The following is a 25,183-nucleotide window of genomic DNA, read 5'->3' on the forward strand; positions in this document are numbered from 1 at the left end:
GCATCCACGTAGTCGAACTTCGCAGGTAGGACAGGTAAGAATGTGAACGGCGGCTGGAGGGGGGACAAGGTGACAAGACGAAGGTGAAGAAATTCCAAGACGATGGGCGGGGGAGCCCATTACGGGTCCTCGCCGTTAGAACCATCCTGATCGCGGATTTTCCAACGCATCCGCAAAATTCTGCGGTACCAAGTCGAGAACCATGCCAAAAAGCGCATGGTATATAGGATGGTACCTTGGTACGACCACCTTTCTTACTCTCCACCTTGGCTCGTGACTCAGACCACAATCTTAAAGGCGAAGTCGATCCATAGCGAAAATGGTACCGCCGTGGTACTTTCCTCAGTGGATAGTACCATGTGACCTCGAGTTTCTGCCATTGACGTTCCTATACAGATTATAATAGATTTCGCATAAATTCTTCGATTTTTTCCAACGAAGATACGCGATTTTGCTCGTTATGTAAACGAAATCCGCCATTTTCGTTGTGTCGATCATGGCGGCTGTAACCTCGAAATTTGGCACACATTTGCTAAATTGCCGTTCGATTTTTCTTATTTGGACGCGCTGACCGCGATTTTCGTCCAGATGGCTCTGGAATTTTTCAAAAATAGTGAGCTGGGGGGAAAAGTCGTCAAGGTCAGCAGGGTTGTTTGCCGCATTTTTTAAATAATTTTATAGACTTTCATGTCAAATAGAGATTTTATTATCGTGATATCGTGTTGATATAGTCGTCACACTTGAGTGGGACGTTTCGGGTCAATTACCAACTGTAGAATTAATAACGCGCTAAATTTTTCTATAGCTGTCCCAGGCGACTCCTAAGTTCTCATATAGTATCATTCCTTGACTCCTAACTATATCTTTTTTTTGCAATATAGTCCGTTTTTTGGACTCCACGGTAAATAACCCAGAGCACTTGATTCGGTTATTTTTTCTACCCAGTGGGTAACTTGATTTGTTTCTCATTACCATCTTCATGGGTGGCTCACGACACATTTAATTTGTTTACATCGCAGTAGCAGTTACATTCTAGATAACAAAATGTCATTTTAATGCGTTCCTATAATTCCAAATCGTTGCTCCAAAAGTGAAAGGTCCATCAAATCGACCACAGAATCGCACCCAATTTGTAATATTACAAAATTACAATTTTGATAATTAAACTATCGCCATCACCTCATTATCCACAGAACGTGAGAACGTCGAAGATTGCAGCATCCCAAACCTTCGAGAAAAAGAAGAAGACTTTTCTAATTCCTTCACATGTCAATTACAGCGAAGGAAAGTAGTTTAATTTATCATCATTAAATTTTAATCATCAGTTAAAAGCGGATTACAGGTTTTCTACGTTTAGTCGCGCTACTCGCGTCAAGGTGGCGCTGCGAGTTTCAAACTGCGCTCGTGTCGAACCCCGCGAAAGGACAAATATCAAAGATCGTGGCTCACGAAATTGGTTCATTTCTGCAAAACTGTGGTAATTTCTGTGTTAAATTCTTGTCGTTAATTAGTGTTATATAACGCGTTCTTGCAATGCAAACGACATTCTCCAGGTTTTATTAAATAATGGTTGTGTAACAGTTGCATTCTTGGTACGTGTAAAGGGCAGGACTCGACCATGAGGCGCCCTCGAGCGTAATTCTTAATCGGTGACTCTAGGAGTTTTTCTTTGCTTATTTAAACTTTTTTTCGTTGGTAAATCTTCTGTTATCTAAATCTAGATCTGGATCGAGGAAACAACCCGTTCTTTGTCGCTCAATTACAACAATTCGCCGTGCATTTGCAAATTGTCATTTTCCCAAACAACAAAGCCGCAGACTCACCATTTCTTTCCACTTCCGCTGCCATCACAGCTGACCTTGATCTTGCAGCACGCAACCGAAGTTATAAGTTCAAAGTGTCCGGTAATAAGTGGCGTAAAGACAGCTTCCACTTTTAGATTTACGAGCCGTAATAAAACATAATGTATGCTTATTATTTCCTTATTTACAATTTAACACACGGTATGTGACGGCATCTCCGCCATTAACATGCAAGAAAAAGAAGAACGAAAGAACGAGGGTTCGTCGCTTGTCGGGAGGGCGCGTTGAAATCACTAGAAAATTCTGGAGTCAGCGAGCGCGCGAAGGGAGGGGTTATATCTCACTACCGCCGGATGGTATGTCATAAGTATATGTACGAAGTGGGTGAGTGAGTTGATGGGTGATCCTAACCTCTGAGGAAACAACAAGATTACTGTCGTCACTGAACACAGTTACAATGAAAACTAGACTTTGTGTCAATTTCCATAAATAAAACTCCCCCTCTAGAAGTTGCTGTGATCATCTTTTTGCCGGAGATTTCAACAAACCATTGATCGAATGTTATAATTTTAACGGGTTCAGTTCTTAAAAATCCGACTTCGTTTCAGAGAAAAAAACGCAGATTTTTTTAAATAGTCCAACGGTGCTCTTTGATTTGTTCTGAGATCATTGGGAAGGGATCTGCAATTGAATAATAGAGCGCTTGGGTTCGTCGCTTGTAATTTTTTCCAGTTGAAATCTCCGATTAATCAGTAATTACTCGTGCACCGTTGGACTAATTGGATTGAAATTTTGCATGCTTTTTAAAATATGTATATTCTCTGTGAATTTAAATTAAAAAGTCAAATTTGTAAACTGTTGAGTCCGAAAAAAAAGTTTAAATCTTCTGTGTCGCTCCTACATCAAAGAAACTCGCTTTTCTGACAGAGAATTTTCCTCTGAACTCGTTATCGGTCCTACTTTTTTTCCTAAAATCAAGATTATCGTGATTAGAATTTATATAGATTAGATATAATAGATTAGATGTGGAGCAATGGATTCGTCGCTTTGGGGATTTCAATAACAAGCGACGAACCTTGAATGAAACGCAAAGGCGTTTGAAACATCTCACTACTGAGGGTCGCGACGATTTAAGCATATATAGGACTCGAATGGTAACATCTGTCGGTGATCTGGGCCTCTGAGGAAACAATCCAACCACTGTTGTACACAGACCCACTGAAAAAGAAAACCAAGTTCAATGAACAAAATCCACCTCTAGAGGCCGCTATGATCACTTTTTGTCTATTTCTTCTTTTTTTGTACTTATCCATCAACTTTCGTCAGATTTCTACCCATTGCGAATGCATAACTTTCACCATAATTCGTCAATTTACAAGAATTAACAACATTAACATCTCATTTTATTGATCCTGGCAACAATTAAAATTCTAATTAAGATCGGAGATAAATTTTGATTACCACTTGTGGTCAATGTGATTTGTTCCGTTGACTACACCCAGAAGTTATCAGAATGTAACTCAATTAATTAAACAAAAAACTTAATTGAATTATTTATTACTTCATTTCTTTTAGAGAGTTGACACAATTCAATAATTAAACATAAATGTTGAATAATACAAAGACAAAACCACGAAAAACTTTAAGAGGAATTCTGTGCATCACGATGCATCAACTTTCTACGGAAGAAAGCCGATCCCAAATATTCACGAAAAAACAGCTCGTGTGGCCTACATACAGAGGCGTGCGAGATGCGCAATTTCGGGGGCACGTCATGCTAAATTAACCGGTAAATGGCGGTGACTTCAACATGAAAGACGCGACGAACCCGACCGTACAAGTTCGTCGTTTTAATTGAAATTGCCGGAGAGTTCAACAATAAGCGACGAACCTCCACCAAAAATAACCTTAACTAGTTTTCTTCGCGTCTTTGCCACTCTTTGAACGCAAGCTCCTTCATCTGAGAGAGTCTCAGCTCTGGACTCTCTTTCTTCAGTTCTTCTATTCTTCGGGTTTCAAAGGCGGTGAAAGAAGCTTTCTTTCGTTTCTCCGGGTGTTTATCCTTCTGTTCTTTGCGAAGGAGTAAAATGGCGTCGGATATGCTTCTAGCCGCCACTTCGTCACCCGTCGCTCTGTTGAGGTTCTCCTCAATCTTGTCTTTCTCTCGTTTAGTGGTTGAGGGTAAATTCGAGCTGATTTGGGCTCGGGTGACTTTGCCTGGCACCTCTTTGTGGAGACGTTTCGTTTCTTCTTCCAACATCTTCTTGGTTTCGGCTTTGCGCGCGAGTGTCTCTTCGCGTTTCTTGGAGTGGCCTTCTTTTCTTTGTTGCTTCTTTTTGAAGTTCTTGTCGGTTTCTTCCCACTCCTCGCTGCTGCTGCTGAGCTGTTTTTTCGCGACGGATTTTGAGTTTTTCGGCATTTTGACGTCTCGCCGTCAAAACTAAAGCCATGAGCGCTTGATTGTCCCATTGTTCATGGCAATTAATAGAAACATTTCTCGTAATTACGAAAAGCGCTTTAACAATGACAATGAGAATGAAGAAGCGCATTGTTAGGCTTATTAAGAGAAACCTTGGGAACGGCCAAGTTCAAAAGAACGGACCACTTTGGTGACGGCGAGGGCAATTATCACATTACGAAAAAAAAACTGGTTTGGGTGGGATTCGAACCACAGCTTTTCCGGGAAAATACCGTAATCGTGCCCGCATTTCAATTGTTTCTGGTTAAAACGTTAAAATAACCTCAGTGGACTTGGTGGTGAAAGTAACAAGATGTGGAAACTCACAAGCACGAAGAAAAAGCAAAAAAAATGGGCTCAACCGGGATTTGAACCCGGGACCTCTCGCACCCAAAGCGAGAATCATACCCCTAGACCATTGAGCCGTACATCTCTCACTTTTTTACGCTCGTTTTTCTACTACGGTTGTGCCCCACATTTAACATTCTTCAGTTCTTGCGGCTCTTAATCGATTTTCGCGCGTCTTTAGCTCTTATCACGTTATAAAAACGAAAGGTCAAAGGATTCTCATGAACCGAAGTAAACTTTCACACTCTTCACTGAAGATTGAAGATGAAGAAAGTCACTTTTTTTGTTACTGGTGTCATAGAGTACCTACGAAGATGGTGAAAGGATGAGTTGCCAACTCTTCATTTGATGGGTGATAAAATGGGCATGCATGGGCTTATAGTGACGCGAAGAGTGGTAAAAAGAAAAACAACGAGAAAACGTGAAATTGTGGCGTGCTTTGAGTTTCTTAGTAAAAGTGTTGCGTTTTTTGCACGCTTACCCGCATGTTCTCCATTCTTGGGAATTTTAAAATCCATCAATCGATACTTTTTTACTTTCACTTATTAATATTATAGTGTGAAAGCAGGATTTTTTTAGTGTTGTTCTAAAGAGCGACAAAGTTTTTTAACTTTCGTTTAACGGTTTTCTAATCACTTAACAAATATTTATAGTCGCAAAAAAAAGGTTCGTCGCTTACTGTTGAAATCTCCAATTTCCATTAATATCTCCGGTGATTTCAACGCATCACTAAATAGAACTAACCATTTTAATCGCACATATCTAAAAAAACAGTAAATCCACTGTTGAATTTATCAAAAAATTATATGTTAGAAGAGTGTAGTTTCTTTCACAAAGTCAACATTTGAAGATTTTACGAAAAATCTATTATTTTTTTGTGACTGTCTCTTACTCAAACCACACATTTTTTTATGTAACTCGATAGTAAACCTCAAAATCTACCGATATACAAAATTTTATATCAATCGGTCCAATACTTTAAAAGTTATAACTAGTTAGTTGGAGATTTCAACTTTAAATAATAGACGACGAACCCAAAATTTTAATGCGTTTGAAAAGTTTCCGTAAGCTGCGATATTCTTTTTGAAATAACAGCACAATGTCAAGTGTCGAGTAGAAATAAAATTTCCAATTCTCAATGAAATTTTCAAGGTTCGTCGCTTGTTATTGAAATCTCCTTGTTTTTGTCGACATCTCCGGTGACTTCAACGCTAAAAAAAACTAAGCGACGAAACCAATTAAGGAAAATTGACTAAAAGTGATCGCAGCGACTTCTAGAGGAGGTTTTATTTATCGGGCTTGACGTAAAGTCATGTTTCTCATGTCACAGTGACGACATTTTTCTTGATTCCTCAGAAGCCAAGATCACCGACTGTGTCAAACATTGCCGTGCTATATACGGTTAACCTTGTACGACCCTCGGTAGTGAGATATAGTCACCGGTGATTTCAGCGCGAGGAATCAATAAGTGATGATCCTTTGTTTCTTTTGTTTCCTCATAGCACAAAAGAAGGAACGGGTTTATGGCGTACTGTTAAAATTTCCATAATTTTCCGACGACAAAAGTTGTAGGAAATTACCGAGGAAATTACATCAAGATTATCTCGAAATCAGTGTTCGTCGCCTGCTAAAATCTCCGTTAATTCCTATTAAAATTCTAAGTGACTTCAACGCGCGGTGTGAATAAGAAACGAACCCTCTTTTTGCAACCGGAAAAGTAGAGCTAGGCTGGTAGAACCATCATGACAAGAATATACCAAAGAAGTCCAAGGAACTCCTAAAATTTTTGCACGGTGTTGTTTGTTCCCGACAAAACAATTGAAAAAATAAAGAGAAATTTCAACGCTTTTCACCAAGCGACGAACCCACAGCTTCCAAAAAAAAAGTCACGATTTAGTTAAACTAATTTTCTTTCCTTACATTCCTCCACATCTTAAGATTCCAATTTTCATCACATCTAGACCGCATCAAACCGCTTCTTTTTTGCAGTTTCTCCAATAGTAGCCTCAAAAATGTCACCACTATCCCTCAATTTAACAGAAATCGAAACCGAGCTCTTTTCCGCCACTTTCTCTGTTATTTTTCTTCGTGGTAGCGGCCATCACCAACGATGCGGGAATAGTTGGATATAACGTGGGATGAATGATTGTAATTATCGGACATGCGGAGAGAATGTGGTTGGCTTTTGATCTGTAGTCGGAGCCTCGAGGGAAAGAAATTATGGAGACTAGTTCTTGTAGATGCTGAAGCATTTTTACCAAAGTAACATGTTTAGAAATAGCGCAACTTTGACAACAAAATTGTGCCAAATATCCTCGACTTCTCAAATTGAGTCATCAAAAGCGACCCATCCGACCATGAATCCCATTGCGCGCCGACCATGACATATACCATGAAGGTTCCTCCGACCCGAAATTGAACCTTGACCTTGCCCCTCAGACCCATATCTAACCATATGGCATTTACGTGTGTTCGCTCTCATGGGCGATGGGCAACTGAACGCTACCATGTCCGGGTACTACCATTCACCTGCCTCATGGAGGTGCACAGCCTACTTGTTGGTTCCCACTTTTAGTAGCAACAGGTGTCTTGATCGATTTGGTACGCGACAGTGCGCTCCGTGTGACTGTTGAAGACACGACGCGATTCGAAGTTGTTTTGTGGATAAGAGGGCTGTGATGTGATGTGAGGGTGGCAGTGGCGTTATGGATTATGTTTTCTCTTTTGGATAAGGTTAAGGTGAGTTAAAGAAGGATTTTGGTGGAAATTTCAATGCACTTTATTGTAAGCGACGAACCTCGCCGAGTTTTTTTTTTGATAATGAAAGAGGAAATTGACTTGTTTCGAGTACTTTTTAGACACTTACGCTATTTGTACAATCAAATTAAACAGATTATCAACATTCAGCCACGTAATACCTGACAATATAGAAATTAAGGAGAGATTTCAACAGAAGCGACGAACCCAAAATTTGCTTTAAATTAAGAATAAATTGGTAAATAATGTAATTATAAATAATTTGATGACGCTGTTGGATTCTTTGGAAAAATCTAAGCAAGAAAAGTTCAGCTTCTGCACTATGAAGCGACACAGAGTGGAGATTTGACGCTCTGGCGCCTTCGTAATTTTTTTGGAAATTACGCTGCTCTTTCACAATCTCAATCTAGCTCAATAACGATTAGCTTGACCCGCAAGAGTACAATATTTTGGACGTTCGATTATTTGGAGATTTTAACAACAAAATTTTAAACGACGAACCCACGATTTCATCACATCGCAGTTATCCTAGCAGGCAGTCAAGTTGAAAAAAATATAAATCCACAGTTGGATTCTTTGGAAGTTTCTCGACGGAATGAGTTATTATTTGTTGTTGTAAATTGACATTAGACCGTGATTTGATGATCTGGAGCCGACGTCATCATTTCAACAACAAAGTTTTTCAGTTTTTTAACATCTTCTTACACTTGAATTAACTTTTGTCATAAATATATAAAATAGTTGTAAAAAATCTAAAAGTTATTATTCATTATTTAGAAATTTTATTTGGTAATTTAAGCGACGAATCCGAAATTTTGACCCAAAAATTATCTACTCATCTTGACAATAGCACAAATAATAGCGTTGCAAAATTTCGCGGCTCGAAGCGTCAAAACATTAAAGTCACTTAGAGATTTCAATGCATGTACTTTAGTAGCGACGAACCCAGATTTCATCGACCACATTATGTGTTTATTATGTAATAAAATATTTATATTTTGTTTATGTTTAACATTCCCAAACATGTCGAAAACCCGTCGTGACATTTCAGCGATGCGCTTTTATTAATATCAACAAATTCCTCAACCTTGATCCCATCTAAATGCGGACCTGTCCAACCAAATATTTCCATTTTTCGTAATAACTTATTCATTTATTTATTAAACACACCCATTAACAATTAACCTATGAAGTCAAAATGACAAAGTTGATGGTCAAAGGTTTTAGAGAAATTCAATTGTTTGTTCATTTTTTCCGCAACTTTCTTAACAGTAGTGTTAAACTAACAGAATTTTGCCCCAAATTCGCACAATTCTCACGTTCGTCCCTAAATCTTGTCACGTAGAATTGTTACGTTAGGTTCGTAACCGGAGCGCTCCGGTAATTCCGGACTTGGTGCATATCTCCGGATCTCGGCCATTACGAAACAATGAGTCACGATGAACATCTTGAATGGTCAAGGCATTTTTTATAATTGTTGATTATTGCGGAAGTTGGCTTCCGTGCTGAGAAACAATTATTGTCATTTCGCAACGTAATTACCATTTAAAGATGTATTTATGATAATTTGTGAGAAAAGTGAAAATAGAATGACACCAAAAATTTAGCCCAGATTTTATACCAATTGGGTATGGCGGTCGCTGGTCTTCAGGAAACATTGTTAACAGAGAAGTGGTTAAATATTGAAAGAAAGTCACTGGGAGGTACTTGTACGCTCTCTTGTATGGTTTAACGACTAACTAAATAATCGATCTTCTGGAAAACTTATCCGAAAGCAACAACACTTTGCACAAGAAGATGAAGAGTAAACATGTTTTGACATCGTTAGTTAGTTTTGTTGCAAAATAAACAAGTTTTAAGAAAATCTGGGTTCGTCGCTTATCATCGAAGCATTGATGTCTCTACGTAACTTCTACATTTCTTAATTTTATCACTCCAACTTTTGCAAGTCTTTAGATCTCTGTCTTCTCAATGCCGTGACAAGATCTGGTAGCACTCCGACACCATTTTCCCACATTATCTGCCAAAATAACACCTTACGAAAGAGTCGACTGTTAAAATCACCGATGCCTTTCATCTTTCGTGAAACTTTTTTCTTTCAATTCATTCAATAGGCTTTATAATTGCTCTCAACAAAATGAACCGCCCCAAACCGGCACATTTCACAAACAATCGACATTCTCTCAATTCTTGAATAATCGTCAAATTAGAACCAAACCAGTGCCGGAAACTCTAATAACGCAACCCATTGCAAAACCGCAAGTTTCAACTTGGCACGCTTTTAATGTCAAAACCATGCTCCAGAAAAAATAACAATAGCAAAAAATTCTTCATATTCCTGCGATTGTGTAGGAGTCGCAGCCATCTTCGACGAAAGTGGCTCCGTTATTTGGCGTTTCTAATGCCCTCCGGTGCCAGTGAATGTAGGCGGCTGTGCCTGTTACTCAGTGAAAAAAGGGGAGAATCCCGCAAGGGGCTGTAAGAAAGACAATGTTGTTTAAAGTCAAATGTAGAAACAAGAGAAAGATTTTTGGGTGTTCCAATTATCTCTCGGTTAATCAGAGAAAGTAAGAAGATGGGTGCTGGTGAGCTTTAGGGAAATTCCATCACTTTTGACAGAAATTGTATTGCTGGACCAGAATAGTGCGGCGATCGACCTACTCAAGATAGCCAGAGGCGAATGTCGCTTTCTATTTGTGTTCTTTGGTATTTTCGATTTTTATTGAATACTTTGGTTTTTGCATGGCGGAGCTCAACACGCTGAAGAGAAACTAATGACTCTGACACTATTTAGTGCCAATAGAGTCATAATACCATCATTTCATCAAATATACGAGCGTAACAGTAGTTTTAGCGTAAAAGTAAATGTTCAACGAAAGTTCCTCATCCACAAAAGAGATACTTGGAACCAATTTTTTCGCACTGTTTGCTTGAAATCGAGTCTCTTTTAACCTCTAAAAAATCCTATCAAAAAATCATCACGACAGAGTCACTTTTTACGGAGATATCGAGCGATTAAGTGGTGATTTCAACATAAGCGACGAACCCATTTTTGCCAAGTCGGTAAACCTACCACAACAAAAACCTCTCGTTTTTCCCAAACCACGTAAAAGTCGGCTGTGCACTGTCTCAGCCTACTTCCTGGTCGCGTTTATCGAAGCGGCTCCGACACAGTCGCTGCTATCATATTATTAGATGACATCCAGATAGCCACAACCACGTGACGCGTCGCCCACCATGTGACCCACAAGCGTTGTTTTGCGAGCAGTGACACCACGAAAAATTCGTCGCGGTACGAAAATCTCATTCCTTACCATTCTTGAATTCGCGGAATTTTAATATTGACAAACAAAGAATCTAAGACTGTTTTTTTTTCAGATAATGCCATCGCAAGATGCCATTGGCCGCGTTACTTCTCCGTGAAGCCACGCCTCCATCTCTCTCCACCCTGGTGGAGAAAGCGCAGCTCCTCCCTCCGCCCTTTGTGTCATACGAGCTCCACCTTAGCCCCACCCACTTTTCGTTGACACCCGTAAAACCGGAAACCCCCGACGAAGGCTTCGAGTCCGATATCGACTCACTATCGATTGTTTCAAATGGAAGCTACGAGGCGAAAACGACCGAAACTGATAGTGCTAATGGTTCGGCAAGTTCCGACAGTGACACGGAAATACCCGAACCGAAACGAAGTTCCAACGAATCCTATAATCTAGTCGACTGCGTTTGCTACAATGACGTCACTTATCCTGATGTTCTCTTGTTTGTGATCAAAGACGAAGCTTTGGTGTTCAAGTTCGACAACTTGAATAACTTGAAGAATTTTTACGTTAACTTTACGGCGGTCAAAGCGGTGACCAATCAGAAAGCCTACAACCAAAATGGCGGCAAATTCAATTTGTTGCAACGGACTGATAATAACGGGGTCACCCATATTGAGATTACCAGAGAGCCGGAATTGGCTAAATTTGTACCCCCACCACTAGTCACTCGGAAGGAGAACGAATTACCACTGCGAAAGGTGTGGTCTTCAGTTGACGATTTGTTACGCTCCTCCCCTAAGCGACCGGAACGTCGGAAAAAGCCGAAAGGTAAAGCTCCGCCTCCTCCGTTACAAACTCCGCCTTCTCCTCCCACTCCAGACGTTCTAAGAGGGGAATATGTGCGTGTTAATGTCAATACAGACGTCATCAACAAAGACTTCATCGCGAAAAGCCAACTCAAAGAGAAAAAACCGGTGAAACCTTTGGTTGCTCTTTTTATATCCAAGCCGGTTAAAACCGAACCTTCGTGGACCAATAGTGTGCCGAGACTCCTGAAGAAGCAAAGAAGTAAAAGCGAAACGAGATGTTTTACACCAATGGCGTACCGGTATATTGATACTGCTCCTACGTATTCACCAATGGGGGAGCGACTTTTCGGGCTGTCTTCAAAATTGAAAGATTTTGGAGAGGGGAGGGAGTGCAGGTGGAATAGTGGAGGGGAGTTGAGTTACAAAGATGGGGGGAATTTGAAAAGTGTCATTAAAAAAGAGGAAGGAAGAAAGAAGAATGAGAAAAAAGTGACTTTTAGCGCCTACACGACTGTGCAGGTCGTCTGAAAGACATGTACTGATTTTTTTTTTGTTTTTTTGTTTGTATATTTCTTGTAGCTGTATATATTATACCTAAATGACGCAGTAGACTATGTATATAATCGCAATAAATAAGAGAAACTTAGATACCGTCTTTGAAAAAAAACAAAAACTACATGACCTTGATTTTCTTCAAAACCTCGCCTACTTTTCCTTCTCTTGCCGAAAAACGCCGCTACACTCACCTTCACAATCGAAAGACTTTCTTCTGCATTGTCTTTAGTATCGATTACGTCATCAAACATCCGAGCATCGACCGGATGCGCATCTCTATCTCACAGCAGGCTATGGAAAAAACAAGTCTCGAGTACAACATCCGCTTGTCACGGCATAGGTACTGCTATACTTCACGAGTTGGCCGCCATCTTCGCGTTCGTTTTTTGTTTCGGTCGTCTTTTATTTTCGAATTCTTAATTGCGACGGGGAAATGTTAGCGAGCTATTTATTGCCGTAATCTCGACAGATGGCCGAAGAGATTTTTCCAGAGGAAGCGTGCACGTGTGTGGGGAATTTGCATACAGTGAGACCCCAATAAACCGGACGGAAGAAAAGAAAAGACGAAAGCTGATTTTACACCAACTGTATTTTTGGGAGGGGGTTTGGGAATCCATTGCGGATTCTTCTGGTAATTGGTGGAAATGATAAAGAATGCGTAGATCTGTAAAGGGGGTGAATTTCATTGCAATCGCTCCACTATTTTCAGAGTTATTGAGAGACTTCAACGCTCAAGGCAACAAGCGACGAACCCAACTTAAACAATCCGTGTCAATAAAAACGAGTTTTAATGTATCTATTTAAGCAGTTACACTTGTAATCAAATTAGACTTGACATTTTATTAATATCTGGTCATAAAGGTGTTAAAACAGCAAAAATGGTAGTGACTTTAAAGGCGCAGAACCCCAAAAAGTCAAGAATTTTGGCACTTTTGAACTCGGAATTGATAAGAGAGTGCTGTAAACATGATTACTGCAAAGTTTCGTTGCAGAAATCCACTCGGTAGAAAAACTGCGTGAAGACTTCAATAACAAGCGACGAACCCAGAATTAAAAAGATCCGTAAATCTCCCACCGTTCGTGTTTTTTGGTGTTTTTGGTATTGAAATTGGTAATAAAAAGTCAAATGTAAAGTTCTGGCAAAGTTTCGTCGCTGGGTTTCCTTCGGTACGGAAACTACATGGAGACCTCAATAACAAGCGACGAACCCAAAATTAAAAAGAGTCGTAAATCTACCGCAGTTCGCGTTTGTTAGTGTTTTTGGGAATAAAATCGGTAATAGAAAGTCGAAGGTATGGTTCTGGAAAAGCCTCGCCGCTGGGTTACTTTCGGTACGGAAACTACGTGGAGACTTCAACTAGTTATAAGCGACGAACCTCGAGAAAAATACAACGCAAATCGCACCCGTGCTAATTTTTTCGTTTAGACCTCCTCTCATTATCACACATCTTTTCTTCGCTACCAAATATTGACAATGTGGTTAAGCAATTGTCACTTCCATAACAAAACCGGTCGCTAATTCATCATCAAATTTGTCGCAAAAGGTAAACCAGCACTGATTTTTTAGCACAAGGTTTGATCATCTCATCGACCCACATTTGGGTCCACTTTCAATCGAGACACAATGAAGAAGCTCCAGAAAAACACTTGCCTCATTATCCGTGTCAATGGAGCTGAAATTCATCACGCACCGCTCTTCAATGACCTCACGTACTCTGACCTCAACCTTAAAATTTTCGAGTCGCCCCTTAGGAAAGCGAGGAAGATACGAGTTGTGAAACTGTCATCGGATGACGTAAGAGTTATTTAACAGGAAAATTAGTTTTATGCGTTTGGAGAGTTGCGAAATGTCACGTGGATTGCACGAATGATTTTGCAAAGTAAACTCCAGCAGGAAAATTTAGAAATGACTTTCAAATTACATAAGTGAGTTGAAGACGACATTTGATATGATTGCGAATTCCTGCTGCCGCTCTCCCTAAAAGATCACCCAGTATTACCCCACAAACCGTCAACAGGTTGATTTTTTCTCGCTCTGTATACATCTAACCGGCTTCTAGACCTCACACACTCGTTCTTTCCTCCAATCAAAATTCCAATCTAATCTCAGCGAACATTACAACTATCACAAAGTGAACGCTGGAAAAACGAAGAAAAATAAAGTAAAGCATTCGATATCCACTCAAGATTCCACCTCATTCATGTTGGAAATGGAGTTAGGAGTGCGATTTATAACCAACATGAAGTGTTAAGATGACCTTGAAAGAGGCGTGATTGATGAAAATTAGAAAGTGGAATTATTCCTGCTACAGAAGTTTTTTCGGATTCCTGCTGAGCAGAAGGATAACGGAGCTAATTACAAGACGACAACTGCAGGAATGTTGAAATTCAATTCCTGCTGCGGGGACTCAAAAAACGCATAGTTCATGGAAATTTCGTAGCCTTCTTGATTTCAATTTTTCTTCCTCTTTCGTTAAGTTATAAAGTAAACAATTTCGAGTTTTGTTTCTTGCTCAACACTTCAATAAACTCAACATTATCCGTTGCGTAATCAAGTTTCACTTAAGCGCATCGCAACATATCGCACATCTATTAAAAACACATTAGCGTACCACTTAAAAATCGCGATCTTCGAATTAAATTAGAAAAAATTAGCACCTTTCCTCACTTTTTTTGCCGAGTCGGCAAAGCGGATTGTTGCAAAACGGGAAAAATAGATTCTAGATAGGATCTGAGGTCACTTTCACTAAGTTGGCGGTGAAAAGGAACATCTGCCGGTGAATGGGCACTTCCTGAGAGAAACCGATGCGATTTTATTTCGAGTGGTCACTTTGTGTTTTCATATCAAGATCGGAAATTCTAAAGTGCATACCATGTGCGTTGACCTTTAAGTTCTCTCCAATTACAACTATCAATTTTACAATTAACCTGTTTTCGACAATGTGCGCCGACCTTTAGCTGGATAATTGCGATAATCGATCTGCAACTGATAATTTGATCCACGCAATAGATAAGTAGGAAAATTATTGCGTAAGGTGACTAGATTTAAGTAATTTTCGTGTCACTTAAGTCACAAGTTAAGTTGGATTGAAAGTGGCGCCATCTCTCCCGCGGTAGCTAAACCTACAACTCACCCGGAGGAAAACAAAAATTACCAAAAGGCCATTGTTCAAAGCAACCAGTAAAATAATTGAATCAATTCGAGTTGCCCAATCAGACAAAGCTTGTTTAAACCAACCAATAAAAACACCCCAAGTGATCCCATTTCAATGGTTGCACTTGATGTCACTTTTGCAACCACAAATACAAAAAGGCCTCGTAATAAAACCGAATTTTACTAAAATATTCAAATAGGTACGTCATTCTTAATTACAAGTACGTATCACACTATGGAAAAGTTAGCAGCTTTGGTCGTAGAGGAAGATTCGGCCTCGGCTAAGGCCTTCATGAGCTCGCTTCTGGCTCTAGCGCTGAACCACAACAGCAAGAAAACCACCAATATAATCTGCACGGATATGAAGACGTAAGGTACTGAAGATGAAGGTCTGTTTTCCAAAACTTGTTGCATTGACCTCAAAGTCGTCCCGATGTAAACCCCAACGCACTGAGCGGGTATCAACCCCAGGAGCGACGCCAAGTGGTAGATCTTCACGTTGACGTTGCTCAACTAAAACATGTAGAAAAAGAAGTGTGCACAACTTCAGTTATACACCTTACAGCAAAGATCGTGTTTTGGAGTCCAAACGGAATTGGAGTCAGTCTCGAACAGAATACAATCTTGAAGCAAAGGGGTCCAGAAATGAGTCTCATGATGGCCTGAGCGGTGTCATTCTGGGTGTACTTATAGAAACTCTTGTAATGCCCCACGATCTTCAAGATGTTGTGAGCAACAAAAAGTCCGAAATTTGCGCCCACGATTGTCAATATCATGCCTCTGACGAAGCCGAAGAGGTAGCCCTCCGCCACAACAATGACGATGTAGCCGATACTGATAGGAAGGGACACCACGATGAAGAGGAGGCTCAAAGTCACTGAAATGATGATAGGGTCCTGGTGCTCGAGACCGAGAAGAACGGATTTGATGTACGTTTTACAGAAGAAGATGACAAGGACGACGGTGATGAGGGCGAAGATGATGGCGAGGACGCGGCGCACGAATACAAAGCAGAGGGTGTTTTGGAGGGATTTGGGGGCGATGTCAGGAGGAGCTTCGTCTATTGTAATTTTCATTGTTAGGTCATGTTTGATGGGGTGATTTTAAAGAGGGACATAACCGTAAAGTTTGTTGTGACAGATGACAGCTGTCAAAAAACCTCAAGTGTCTATAGAGGGCGCGATAACTAGTACGAATTCCACGCCACTTGTGTTTGAAAATAATAAATTGGAATAACAACTCAACTTCCAATCCTTCACCTCCGCCTTCATCTTGTTCCTTTGACACCACATCCATATGACAGTTCCACTTCCATTCTTTATCTTTTTGCTCTCTTCTGATGGCAACATTTAGACTTGCCACAAAGTCATCAAAATCGCAATAAAATTGGCAACGTCGTGGTAAAATGCCATAGGCTCCGTTCGCGTTTCTGTAGACCACGTTAACATAGTACAAGATCTTGTACCATAGCTCTACCATAATGGTACTGGTATAGGACGTGCACAAGTTGTTGAAAGCGCCCACCGTTTTTAACATGTCGGCGATGGTGTCGTCGTGTCCCGAAAAGAACAGTAATTTCCGAAAGGGTTGCCCTTTGGTGGCATTCTTGAAGTTCTCTGTAATTTCATTGAACAAAGGGCCGACTTTAAGCCGCGCTAAATCGTGCGTGTAACAAGGAAAAGCCAAAGAAGGGCAAGCCATGGGAGCGAGGAGTAGATAGATTATTGTAGATTGTTTGAACTTTGAGTGTCAAACAAGGATAAAAGGGCTTTAAACGAATTAACGATGGTACCCGACCTGTTAGACACCTCTGCAAGGAGATCGTGGTTCTTCCGGTTTAAGTTAACAAATTCTTACGTTTCCAACTCTTCTTTCAAACGGTCGTACTTCGGACACGATTTTCCCATGTAAAGAAGATTATTCTCCACAAGTGGTACTGTATGGATCGGTATAGCTGCCATAGTACCACTGGATTCCACACTTGCTCGCCCATGGGTGGGTACAAACCCGCGAGGTTTCCAACCGCCGACATGAACATGTGATCCTTGTCAGTTGAAAAAACATAGACGTCCTTCGGACGGTACTGCCATGGTAAGAACCCATCGTACCTTTTTCGCAACCACAAACCGAGCTCGTAGACTTGTTGTATGTCCAACTATCAAACCAAAACTTTATTTTAGTAGGAGGGGCCAAACTTACATTGGTTAGTTGTCCGAAGTCCACAGGCCAATCAGAGGTGCTTTTGTATGGGTTGGTACCATATAGGTGCAGCGAGGTTCTGTCACCATGTCTAAATCTGAGCGAAAATTAGAGGAAAAACTGTTCCTTTCTTACCACAGCGACTGAGATTAAGTCTTAGGAAGAGACCATGGTGACCAAGGTGGAAAGGAGTACCGCTGACATTTCTGAATCAACTTGTAATTATGGTCACGGAAGGTAACATGTAATGATAGTCATAAAAAGTTTGGTATTTTGAAGTTCCCTTGAGCGATAAAAAAATTGTGAATATGGAAAATAGTTTTATGGGATATAACAGTACCATATCGCAATTTTCAAAACTAGCTTTCTGAAACTGATTGTTCTTGATTTCGGAACTGTGGCGTCTGGGCATCTATTCAGGGATTCTTCCTTGAAGCCTAACTCGCTGAAAACTGCCTTTCCAGCACTCATGGGATTTCTCGTTCTCATTCTTTAGCATTTTACTCGTATGAAATACAATAATTTCTGCGCTAAATATGTAATATACACTTCGAATTTCCAAGCAGATGTGATAATGAAAATAAAACTTGGTTACGACCTTGGCCTTGAGGTTCTTGATACTGTTATCTTGAAAAATGCATACGAAGGCCGCAAAAAATTAAAAAAAAACATTAAGAGGTCAAACCATGAAGAACTGTAACGTTCGATTTGCACGAATTTCACGCTATTTGTGTATAAAAACAACAATTTGAAAAACGCCCTTTATTGCACTCATTACCGAATCCTTAACCTCTTGTCCTCTACCTCCGCTTTTATCTTGTTTCTCCGGCACCACATCCACATGACAGTCCCACTCAGAACGACCACCAACAGCCCGAGAACTACAACGAATCCAAGCATAATCTCCCTTGAAGCCGCTCCTTCGTCGCACTCTTCATCTCTTTGCTTTCTTGTGATGGTCACATCTTCTAAACCTGCCACGAGGTCATCAAAATCACAATTGAGTTGGCAACCTCGTGGTAAAATTCCATAGGTTCCGCTCGCGTTCTTGAAGACCACGTTAACATAGTACGAGGTGTTGTACCAGAGCTCCACCATGATGGTACTGGCATAAGACGGACACAAGTTGTCGAAGGCGCCCATGGTTGTTAACACGTCGGCGATGGTGTCGTCGTGTCCCGAAAACAACAGCAATTTCCGAAAGTCTTGTCCTTTAGTGGCATTCTTGAAGTTCCTTAGAATTTCGTTGAACAAAGGGCCGACTTGAAGGCGTGCTAGCTCGTCCGTGTAAGAAGAAAAAGCGAAGAAAGGGCAAGCGATGGGTGCGAGGAGTGGATAGACCCGTTGCGCCCATTCAGGGAGAGTTTTATTAAAGATTGTTTGAACCTTGAGGGTGTCAAACAAAGATATAAAAATTTTGAGGCAATCAACGGTGGTACCCGACCCGTTCGACAACTGATTAAAAACATCGTGGTACTTCCGGGTAACCTTTTTAAACTCTTGCGTTTCCAGCTCTTCTTTCAAACGGTCGTACTTCGGACACGGTTTTCCCATGAAAAGAAGATTATCTTCTAGCAGTGGTACCGTATGGATCGGTATGGGCTGCCATGGTACCACAGGATTCCATACTTGTTCACCTATGGGTGGGTACAAACCCGCGAGGTTCACAGCCGCAGACATCAACGTCCGATCTTTGTCAGTTGAAAAAACATAGACGTCGTTCGGGTGGTACTGCCATGGTAAGAACTTATCGTACCTTTTTCGCAACCATAAACCGAGCTCGTAGACTTGTTGCTTGCCCAACTATCAAACGAAGAACTTTATTTTAGTTGAATGAAAAAATCGGACTGCTTACATTGGTTAGTTGTCCGAAGTCCACTGGCCAGTCGGAGGCGTTTTTATATGGGTCAGTACTATATGGTTCCAGCGGAGTTCTGTCGCCATGTCTGTGAATCTGAGCAAGAATTAGAGGAAGGGGTGCTTCTTTCTTACCACAGCGACTGAAATTAAGTCTTGGGTGGAGACCACGGTGGCCAGCGTGGTGAGGAGGAGTACCGCTGACATTTCTACGTCAACTAATTGCAATTGTGGTCATGGATTGTTGTGATAAGTTTAAAAAATATGGAATTTTTAAGTTTCCTTGAGGCGCGATAAGGAAATTCTGAGCATGGAAAACAGTTTTATGTGCTATTACAGTACCATATCCTGATTTTCGGTACTGTAGCATTCTGAACTGACGGTTTTTGATTTCGAAACTGTAGCGACTGGACATTCTGTCTTCAGCGCTTCTTCTATCTTACCAGTTCGCATTTAATTTCTCAGCCTCATTCTTCGGTGTTTTACTCGTGTGTAATACAATAATTTCCGCGCTCCATATGTAATATGCTTCCTCCAATTTCCAAGCAGTTGTGATAACGAACATAAAACGGTTTTACGACCTTGGCCTTGAGGTTCTTGATATCGCTATCTTAAAAAATGCAACTAAAGTCGCAAATTACTTAAAAAGTTATAAACCATGACAAAATAAAACAACGTTAACCATCCGTGTTCTTCAATACTTTATTCTGATATCAATACAAGCGATAATACAAGGACATCCAACAATGCGCCTAATCATGGAAGTCCCACTAAGTATATTTGGCCTAAAAATCACAAAATTACGTAAAATGACAGTTCCAGTCATGACTAAAAGTAAAATTGGCCCCTGAATAAAACTTGAGCGAAAATAAACTAAGCAACCTCATCAATGGGTAACTGGGTGTATACAGGGTCGCCCCCTTTCGGTGCTTTCCTACAACACCTCCAAACCAAGCAAATACTCAAACTGAAAATCACAAAACTGAAAAAGGCGCTCAAATAAATAACATACTGGATATCATCAATTTGGAACCTGTAGTACCAACCGAGCTGGCACTCTTCGTCCCACTCGTCTCTCGAAATCAGGATCGGCTCTAGAAAATCGACAAAATCTGCAAAATCGCAATTAAACCCACAGTGGGGAATTGTAAGGTTTTGAACCACGCTCGAGTTCTTGTAGAAGACATTGATGTAGAAATTGGCAGGGCTTCGATGCAGCTCCAGGATGATGGTACTAGCGTAAGGTGGACAATGGTACTGGAACACCTGGAGAGTGTTCAGAATGTTGGCAATGGTAATGTCATGAGCTGAGAACACAATAAACTTCCGGGACTCCGTCGCGTTGCTTGTGACGTTGAGAAAATGTTCCACGATCTCGTTAAGCAACGGCCCCGACTTCAACCGAGCCAGATCGGGCGTGAAAGTGGGCGTGGAGAAGCTCAACTCCGCCCACGGTTTTAGTTTCGTGGGAAAAACCGATTTCGTCCATTCCGGTAAGGTCAAATTGTTAAAGTTTTCAATGACGAGAGTATTGTAGATGTACTCCAGTTCTTCTAGAGAGGCTATTAAAGTTCCGGAATTCTGCGTTAAGTATGAATATAGCTCGTGGTTTTCTTTACTGATGTTAACGAAATAGTCGGTTTTCCACAATTGGTTTAGAAGGTGGTTGTATTTCGGACAGTCTTTTTTCATGGCAAGAAGGTTGTCTTCCAGTTCAGGGGTTGTGTGGATCGGGATGGGCTGCCACGGGAGGGTGGGGTCCCAGATTTGATCTTTCTTAGGGGGGTAGAGCCCCGCGAGGTTCGCCTCTGCTGACATGAGAGTTCGGTCTGAGTCGGTTGAACGGACGTAGAAGTCTTTCTCCGAGTAGTGGGGGGAGAGAAAGGAGGCGTAGCGCGACCGGAGCCACTCCCCCAGGAGGTAGTGCTGCATTTTGCCCAACTAAAACACAAAAAGTCAAAACCGCTGTTCACACAAATATCGTGCGATCCATGCATTTTAACGTAAGTCGACTTATTGCGCGAAAACTGTCAAATCATTCAAATATTTTGTTTACATACGTCGAAACTGCTGCGGTGGTGTTAGTTACGACATGATTTTTTTTTCTCAAAGCCAACTGTAAATGCGGATTTAAAAGGATCACACGATACCATAGGCACGTGGTCATAAGACAGTGCTACCAACGTTTCTTACATTTGTCAGCTGCCCGAATCCCACTGGCCAATACGAGGCGTTCCTGTAAGGGTCCGTCGGATAGGGTCGAATCGGCGTCCGGTCCCCATGCCTATAAATCTGCGCCAAACTAAGCAGCCCCCGTATATAACCTAACTTACCACAACAACTGACAGCAGTTCGTCACAAAGAACTACACTGGTAAGTACTGACGCTAAAACTACGCTAAACATTTTGTCAGTCACAGCCTTAATTTGTACTCATCTTTTCGTTTTGTTTACTCACACATATGTTGCACTTATCTTTGACATGTCATAACCTTTGCGCTAAATTCAGACAGTTGGCAATAATGATAAAAACAGGAAACGTCAACTGTTCATTTCTTCACATGTGCCGCTGATAACGCCGCAACTTTACAACGATCGATGATAAAACAGTAAGTTTATAGCTTCCAGGATTATCTAAATAAACAAAAAGTGAGAAACATGGAATGGTGGTGACATAACCTCAATAGGAGTACCAACCTTACATTCAAAAAATGGCGGAAAACGCTGCGAACTTCACGTTCACCACTCAGAACAAACCCTCGCTTTTCGAGGTCATAGCTGCGCAGTCCTTGAATGACACCCTGCATCCGGCGCTCCAAAAAGTCGCCTTGGTGAGGCCTCCCCATGAGGTGACCTAAAAATAACTTTCAACAGTTTCTAGCCAATAACTGCCCGAGGAAGTTCAACTGGTTGACGAGGTACTACGACGAAGCCTTCCTCGTCCTAAACTGGGGGCTACAGTTCGGATACTTACGAAGCTATGGTGAATTTCCATTTCCACTAGACTTGTCCACATCACAAGTCCCATGAAATTTTTTTCAGATGCGACTTTCTCGGAGAACTTTTACGGGCTTCAGCGCGTGCTCAACGACGGCAGCCCCCTGTCCGCCCACCATCGCCGCATTTCTCTCCTCTTCGCGGTCTTGCTGCCTTATTTTAAGCGAAAACTAGACGAAAAAATCGGTTTGTACCGGTTAGAAAACGCAGATGGCGCCTTACGAAATGTGAGTACTACCAACCGTAACAGCTTCCCCTTGAAAAGTCCCTAGAATTTTGAGGGTCGCTTCAAAAAACTCCTGCTTTTCGCCCACTCCACGTTTGAAGTGACATGGGGGCTCCTGACTGTGTACAATTTCGTCAGGTACATGTCGTACCAAACTGAAGGACAGTTTCCGCTTTTACGGCTCATTGACTTGAAGTTGGCTTATGGACAGCCCCCAGAGGAGTCGCACTTTTGGTTGTCTCTCCTCAAGGGTCAATTCCGGGAGTTGTGGCAACTTGATCTGCTCAAACATGCGGTGATGGGCACGTTCGAATGGGGGGCCTTCTTCTTGCAGTTTTTGGCGGCTTGGAAAGAGCAGCAGAATCTTAGTTTTACAACGTTGCCGAGTGTGAAGGCTCCTATGGTAATTCGTGTAAGTAAGTGTGGGCAATGGTGACGAGTTTGTTGCAGTTGGACGGGAAGGCCCGCAGCTTGTTGAACAAGTGTCCCATTTGCTTGCAATTCTGGAAAATACCGACGGTGCTTCCGGTGTCTGGCTACGTCTTCTGTTTTCCGTGTATTTTGAGATATTTGAGAGAAAACCAGAGGTGTCCCGTGACGGGACTTCCGGCGAAACCTTTGGATATTGTGAGGTTGTATGATAGTGAATAAAAGACAGAAGTTTAGTTTGAGTATTTATTGAACTAAACATGCAAGTGAAAACAACAAAAAGCCACACTTTTTGTCAAGCAAATGATAAAACATGAAAGAAAAATTAATGAAAAAAACAAAAAGAAGTCTCAAATACCTGGGATCCACGAGGTCCTCCTTACTCATCCTAATCCTAGTAATCCTATATCCTAATCCTCAAATAGTAAAATCCACTTCATCGCCAAAATCCTAGGAAAAGTATTACATCCCCGATACAAGTATTTAAATTTTTAAATAATCCTAATCCTAGGAGTTTGTCCTTCCTGCCGGTGAAGTGGAGTCAAAATCCGTGTCAGTGAGACCTATCGCATTGCAAAACAACTCGTTTAAATACTGAGGATCAAGAGTAGAGACGTGTTCAAAATTTTGCAATTTTTTTGAGTGTTTAAATGTAATAAATTGGTCTTATTTACCGAGAGTGGTTGTCCTCAAAGATTCCAAAAAATGCAATGCTTAGGTTAAACTATTAAAATCCTCCTCCACGATCTTTGAGACTCCCTCCTAACAACAATCATCCACTCCTCTTGCATCCAGGTGTGTCAAAGATAACATTTTATTGTCTATTTTTACTATCGACTTTATTTTTTCCAAAAACCAGTCCAACGCTGATTGACTCAGCAAATTGTACGGTAACAGAAAAAGAAACAGTACATATTAGTGCCTTATCGTACTCTAGCCTAAGTTATTTTTTCTTTCGATTAAAAGTTATAAAAAAATTACACAAGTGGAAGAGAAAAAATCGATTTTTCCAAGGAATGTCACTCAGAGACTAAACCGCCACATTCACATTACAAATTATATAAAAGACAAATCAATTCCAGGGTTACCAACCGATTTTTTTCTCAAAGTCAAATCAAAAGCCCCGGGTTTTTTGATACGTACATTATACAAAAAGGCCAGTCCAGGTTAAAATTAGGAACGAGAGCGGCTTCGTGAGTAACTTCTTTTCACCGGACTGTACGTGGGGGACCCTCGTCGACGTGGTGAATACGAACGGCTGCGTGACCTGCCCCCAGAACGCCGATCGCTGCCACCACGATCCTCCTTCACCCTTATGTACGATACCTCACCCTGACAAGGGGAGGGCCATTTATTTTAAGCAATCCAAAGGGCGCAATGAACCAACCACAGAACGGACGAAAAACTACTTAAACTACTCACTCACCTCATGGGACCTAAATCTAGAGTCGTCCAACTTTTTGATCGCATACTTCATGTCTTCGTAACGGAGGAACTCCACCACGCCGGAGCCGTCCTTGAACGCGTCCGCGAAGCACACGTCCCCAGCTTCGCGCATATGGTCCTTCAAGTCCTGCCACGACCCCGAGGGCGGGAGACCTACAAAATTACGGCTTGTATTACCCTCAAAAACCCCTTAAAGACTGTCTCCTGTTTTCGTGATCAATTTCCACAAGTTCTCCTTTCCCAAATAAGGCAATGTGCACGTGATCCAACCAAGGTCACGCTTGGAAACTAAACATTTTGGTCGCTTCCTTTACCTGTAACAAGCACTCTAAACTGCGACCGCCTCGCGGGCGGCCCCCTCGAGCTGCGTCCTCTATCGCCGCCTCCACGTCCTCCCCTGAAGCTGCCATGTCCGCCGCCCCTCGGAAACTCCACCCTTAGGCGATAGCCATCATAATCGTAGCCGTCCCTGGCGTGTACGGCGTCGTCGGCGTCTCTAAAACATTCCATCACAAACCGCCCCCAACAAGCAAGATGGCGTACCTGGGATCCTCGAATTCCACGAATGCAAAAGGCGGCCCCCGTCTGTTTTTCAAGTCCACGAACGTCACTTTTCCGAATTTATAGAACAAGTCTTGGATGTCCTTGGTGCGGATGTCCGGGGGCAGATTCCCGACGTAGATTCTGCAGTCGTTGCGGCTATTCGACATGATTTTCAGGGCTGAAAGTGCAAGGAACTCACGATAAACAACGCGCAAAGATGGCGGATCGAGGGCGTGCGGATTTTGACGATTTTGACAGACAGAGCCATCTGAGCGCGGAGAGAAAAGCGCGCCAGATTTGAACCAACAACCCCAAAATCAAAAAAATTCACGAATTTTCCACCC

General features: G+C 41.6%; 7 protein-coding genes, 1 non-coding gene and 1 pseudogene across 9 annotated transcripts; 2 read left to right on the plus strand and 7 right to left on the minus strand.

The window, feature by feature from the left end:
* Positions 1-3,714: 3,714 nt before the first annotated feature.
* LOC148176986 (coiled-coil domain-containing protein 124-like) lies at positions 3,715-4,221 on the minus strand. The gene has a single exon (XM_088033245.1). It carries the CDS (start codon positions 4,219-4,221, stop codon positions 3,715-3,717), a length of 507 nt encoding a protein of 168 aa, XP_087889371.1.
* A 392-nt stretch (positions 4,222-4,613) lies between these two features.
* TRNAP-UGG (transfer RNA proline (anticodon UGG)) lies at positions 4,614-4,685 on the minus strand. Its single transcript has one exon. It is a non-coding gene; the product is annotated as a tRNA-Pro (tRNA).
* A 2,468-nt stretch (positions 4,686-7,153) lies between these two features.
* LOC148176988 (uncharacterized) lies at positions 7,154-12,080 on the plus strand. Its single transcript, XM_088032276.1, has 2 exons — positions 7,154-7,347; positions 10,744-12,080. Exon 2 carries the CDS (start codon positions 10,760-10,762, stop codon positions 11,960-11,962), a length of 1,203 nt encoding a protein of 400 aa, XP_087888402.1. The 5' UTR covers positions 7,154-7,347; positions 10,744-10,759; the 3' UTR covers positions 11,963-12,080.
* Positions 12,081-15,308: 3,228 nt separating this feature from the next.
* On the minus strand, positions 15,309-16,219 carry LOC148176989 (transmembrane protein 64). Its single transcript, XM_088032392.1, has 2 exons — positions 15,707-16,219; positions 15,309-15,656 (listed from the first exon to the last, which is right to left on the minus strand). Exons 1-2 carry the CDS (start codon positions 16,217-16,219, stop codon positions 15,372-15,374), a joined length of 798 nt encoding a protein of 265 aa, XP_087888518.1. The 3' UTR covers positions 15,309-15,371.
* A 753-nt stretch (positions 16,220-16,972) lies between these two features.
* Positions 16,973-17,546, minus strand: LOC148176990 (prostatic acid phosphatase-like; annotated as a pseudogene).
* A 561-nt stretch (positions 17,547-18,107) lies between these two features.
* On the minus strand, positions 18,108-19,495 carry LOC148176991 (prostatic acid phosphatase-like). Its single transcript, XM_088031663.1, has 3 exons — positions 19,335-19,495; positions 19,198-19,296; positions 18,108-19,145 (listed from the first exon to the last, which is right to left on the minus strand). The coding sequence occupies exons 1-3, from the start codon at positions 19,404-19,406 to the stop codon at positions 18,117-18,119; spliced, it is 1,200 nt and encodes a 399-aa protein (XP_087887789.1). The 5' UTR covers positions 19,407-19,495; the 3' UTR covers positions 18,108-18,116.
* A 392-nt stretch (positions 19,496-19,887) lies between these two features.
* Positions 19,888-21,618, minus strand: LOC148176992 (prostatic acid phosphatase-like). The gene is made up of 3 exons (XM_088031662.1): positions 21,533-21,618; positions 21,393-21,491; positions 19,888-21,140 (listed from the first exon to the last, which is right to left on the minus strand). Exons 1-3 carry the CDS (start codon positions 21,602-21,604, stop codon positions 20,073-20,075), a joined length of 1,239 nt encoding a protein of 412 aa, XP_087887788.1. The 5' UTR covers positions 21,605-21,618; the 3' UTR covers positions 19,888-20,072.
* Positions 21,619-21,909: 291 nt separating this feature from the next.
* On the plus strand, positions 21,910-23,086 carry Pex12 (peroxisomal biogenesis factor 12). The gene is made up of 5 exons (XM_088031664.1): positions 21,910-22,029; positions 22,073-22,181; positions 22,241-22,422; positions 22,468-22,824; positions 22,872-23,086. The coding sequence occupies exons 1-5, from the start codon at positions 21,910-21,912 to the stop codon at positions 23,070-23,072; spliced, it is 969 nt and encodes a 322-aa protein (XP_087887790.1). The 3' UTR covers positions 23,073-23,086.
* SF2 (splicing factor 2) lies at positions 23,083-25,102 on the minus strand. Of its 2 annotated transcripts, XR_015769730.1 has the most exons (5): positions 24,840-25,102; positions 24,611-24,792; positions 24,277-24,449; positions 23,525-24,182; positions 23,083-23,413 (listed from the first exon to the last, which is right to left on the minus strand). XR_015769730.1 is itself a non-coding variant. In XM_088031665.1 (4 exons), exons 1-4 carry the CDS (start codon positions 25,004-25,006, stop codon positions 24,024-24,026), a joined length of 681 nt encoding a protein of 226 aa, XP_087887791.1. In that variant the 5' UTR covers positions 25,007-25,102; the 3' UTR covers positions 23,083-24,023. The 2 variants fall into 2 exon arrangements, 1 of the variants encoding a protein (XP_087887791.1); XM_088031665.1 differs by having other exon boundaries at positions 23,083-24,182.
* Between the last annotated feature and the right edge of the window lie 81 nt (positions 25,103-25,183).

Source organism: Gnatocerus cornutus, chromosome 3 (genome assembly GCF_029298725.1).
Source record: "Gnatocerus cornutus isolate USDA-ARS CGAHR chromosome 3, icGnaCorn1.1, whole genome shotgun sequence".
In the NCBI taxonomy this organism is placed as follows: Eukaryota; Metazoa; Arthropoda; class Insecta; order Coleoptera; family Tenebrionidae; genus Gnatocerus; species Gnatocerus cornutus.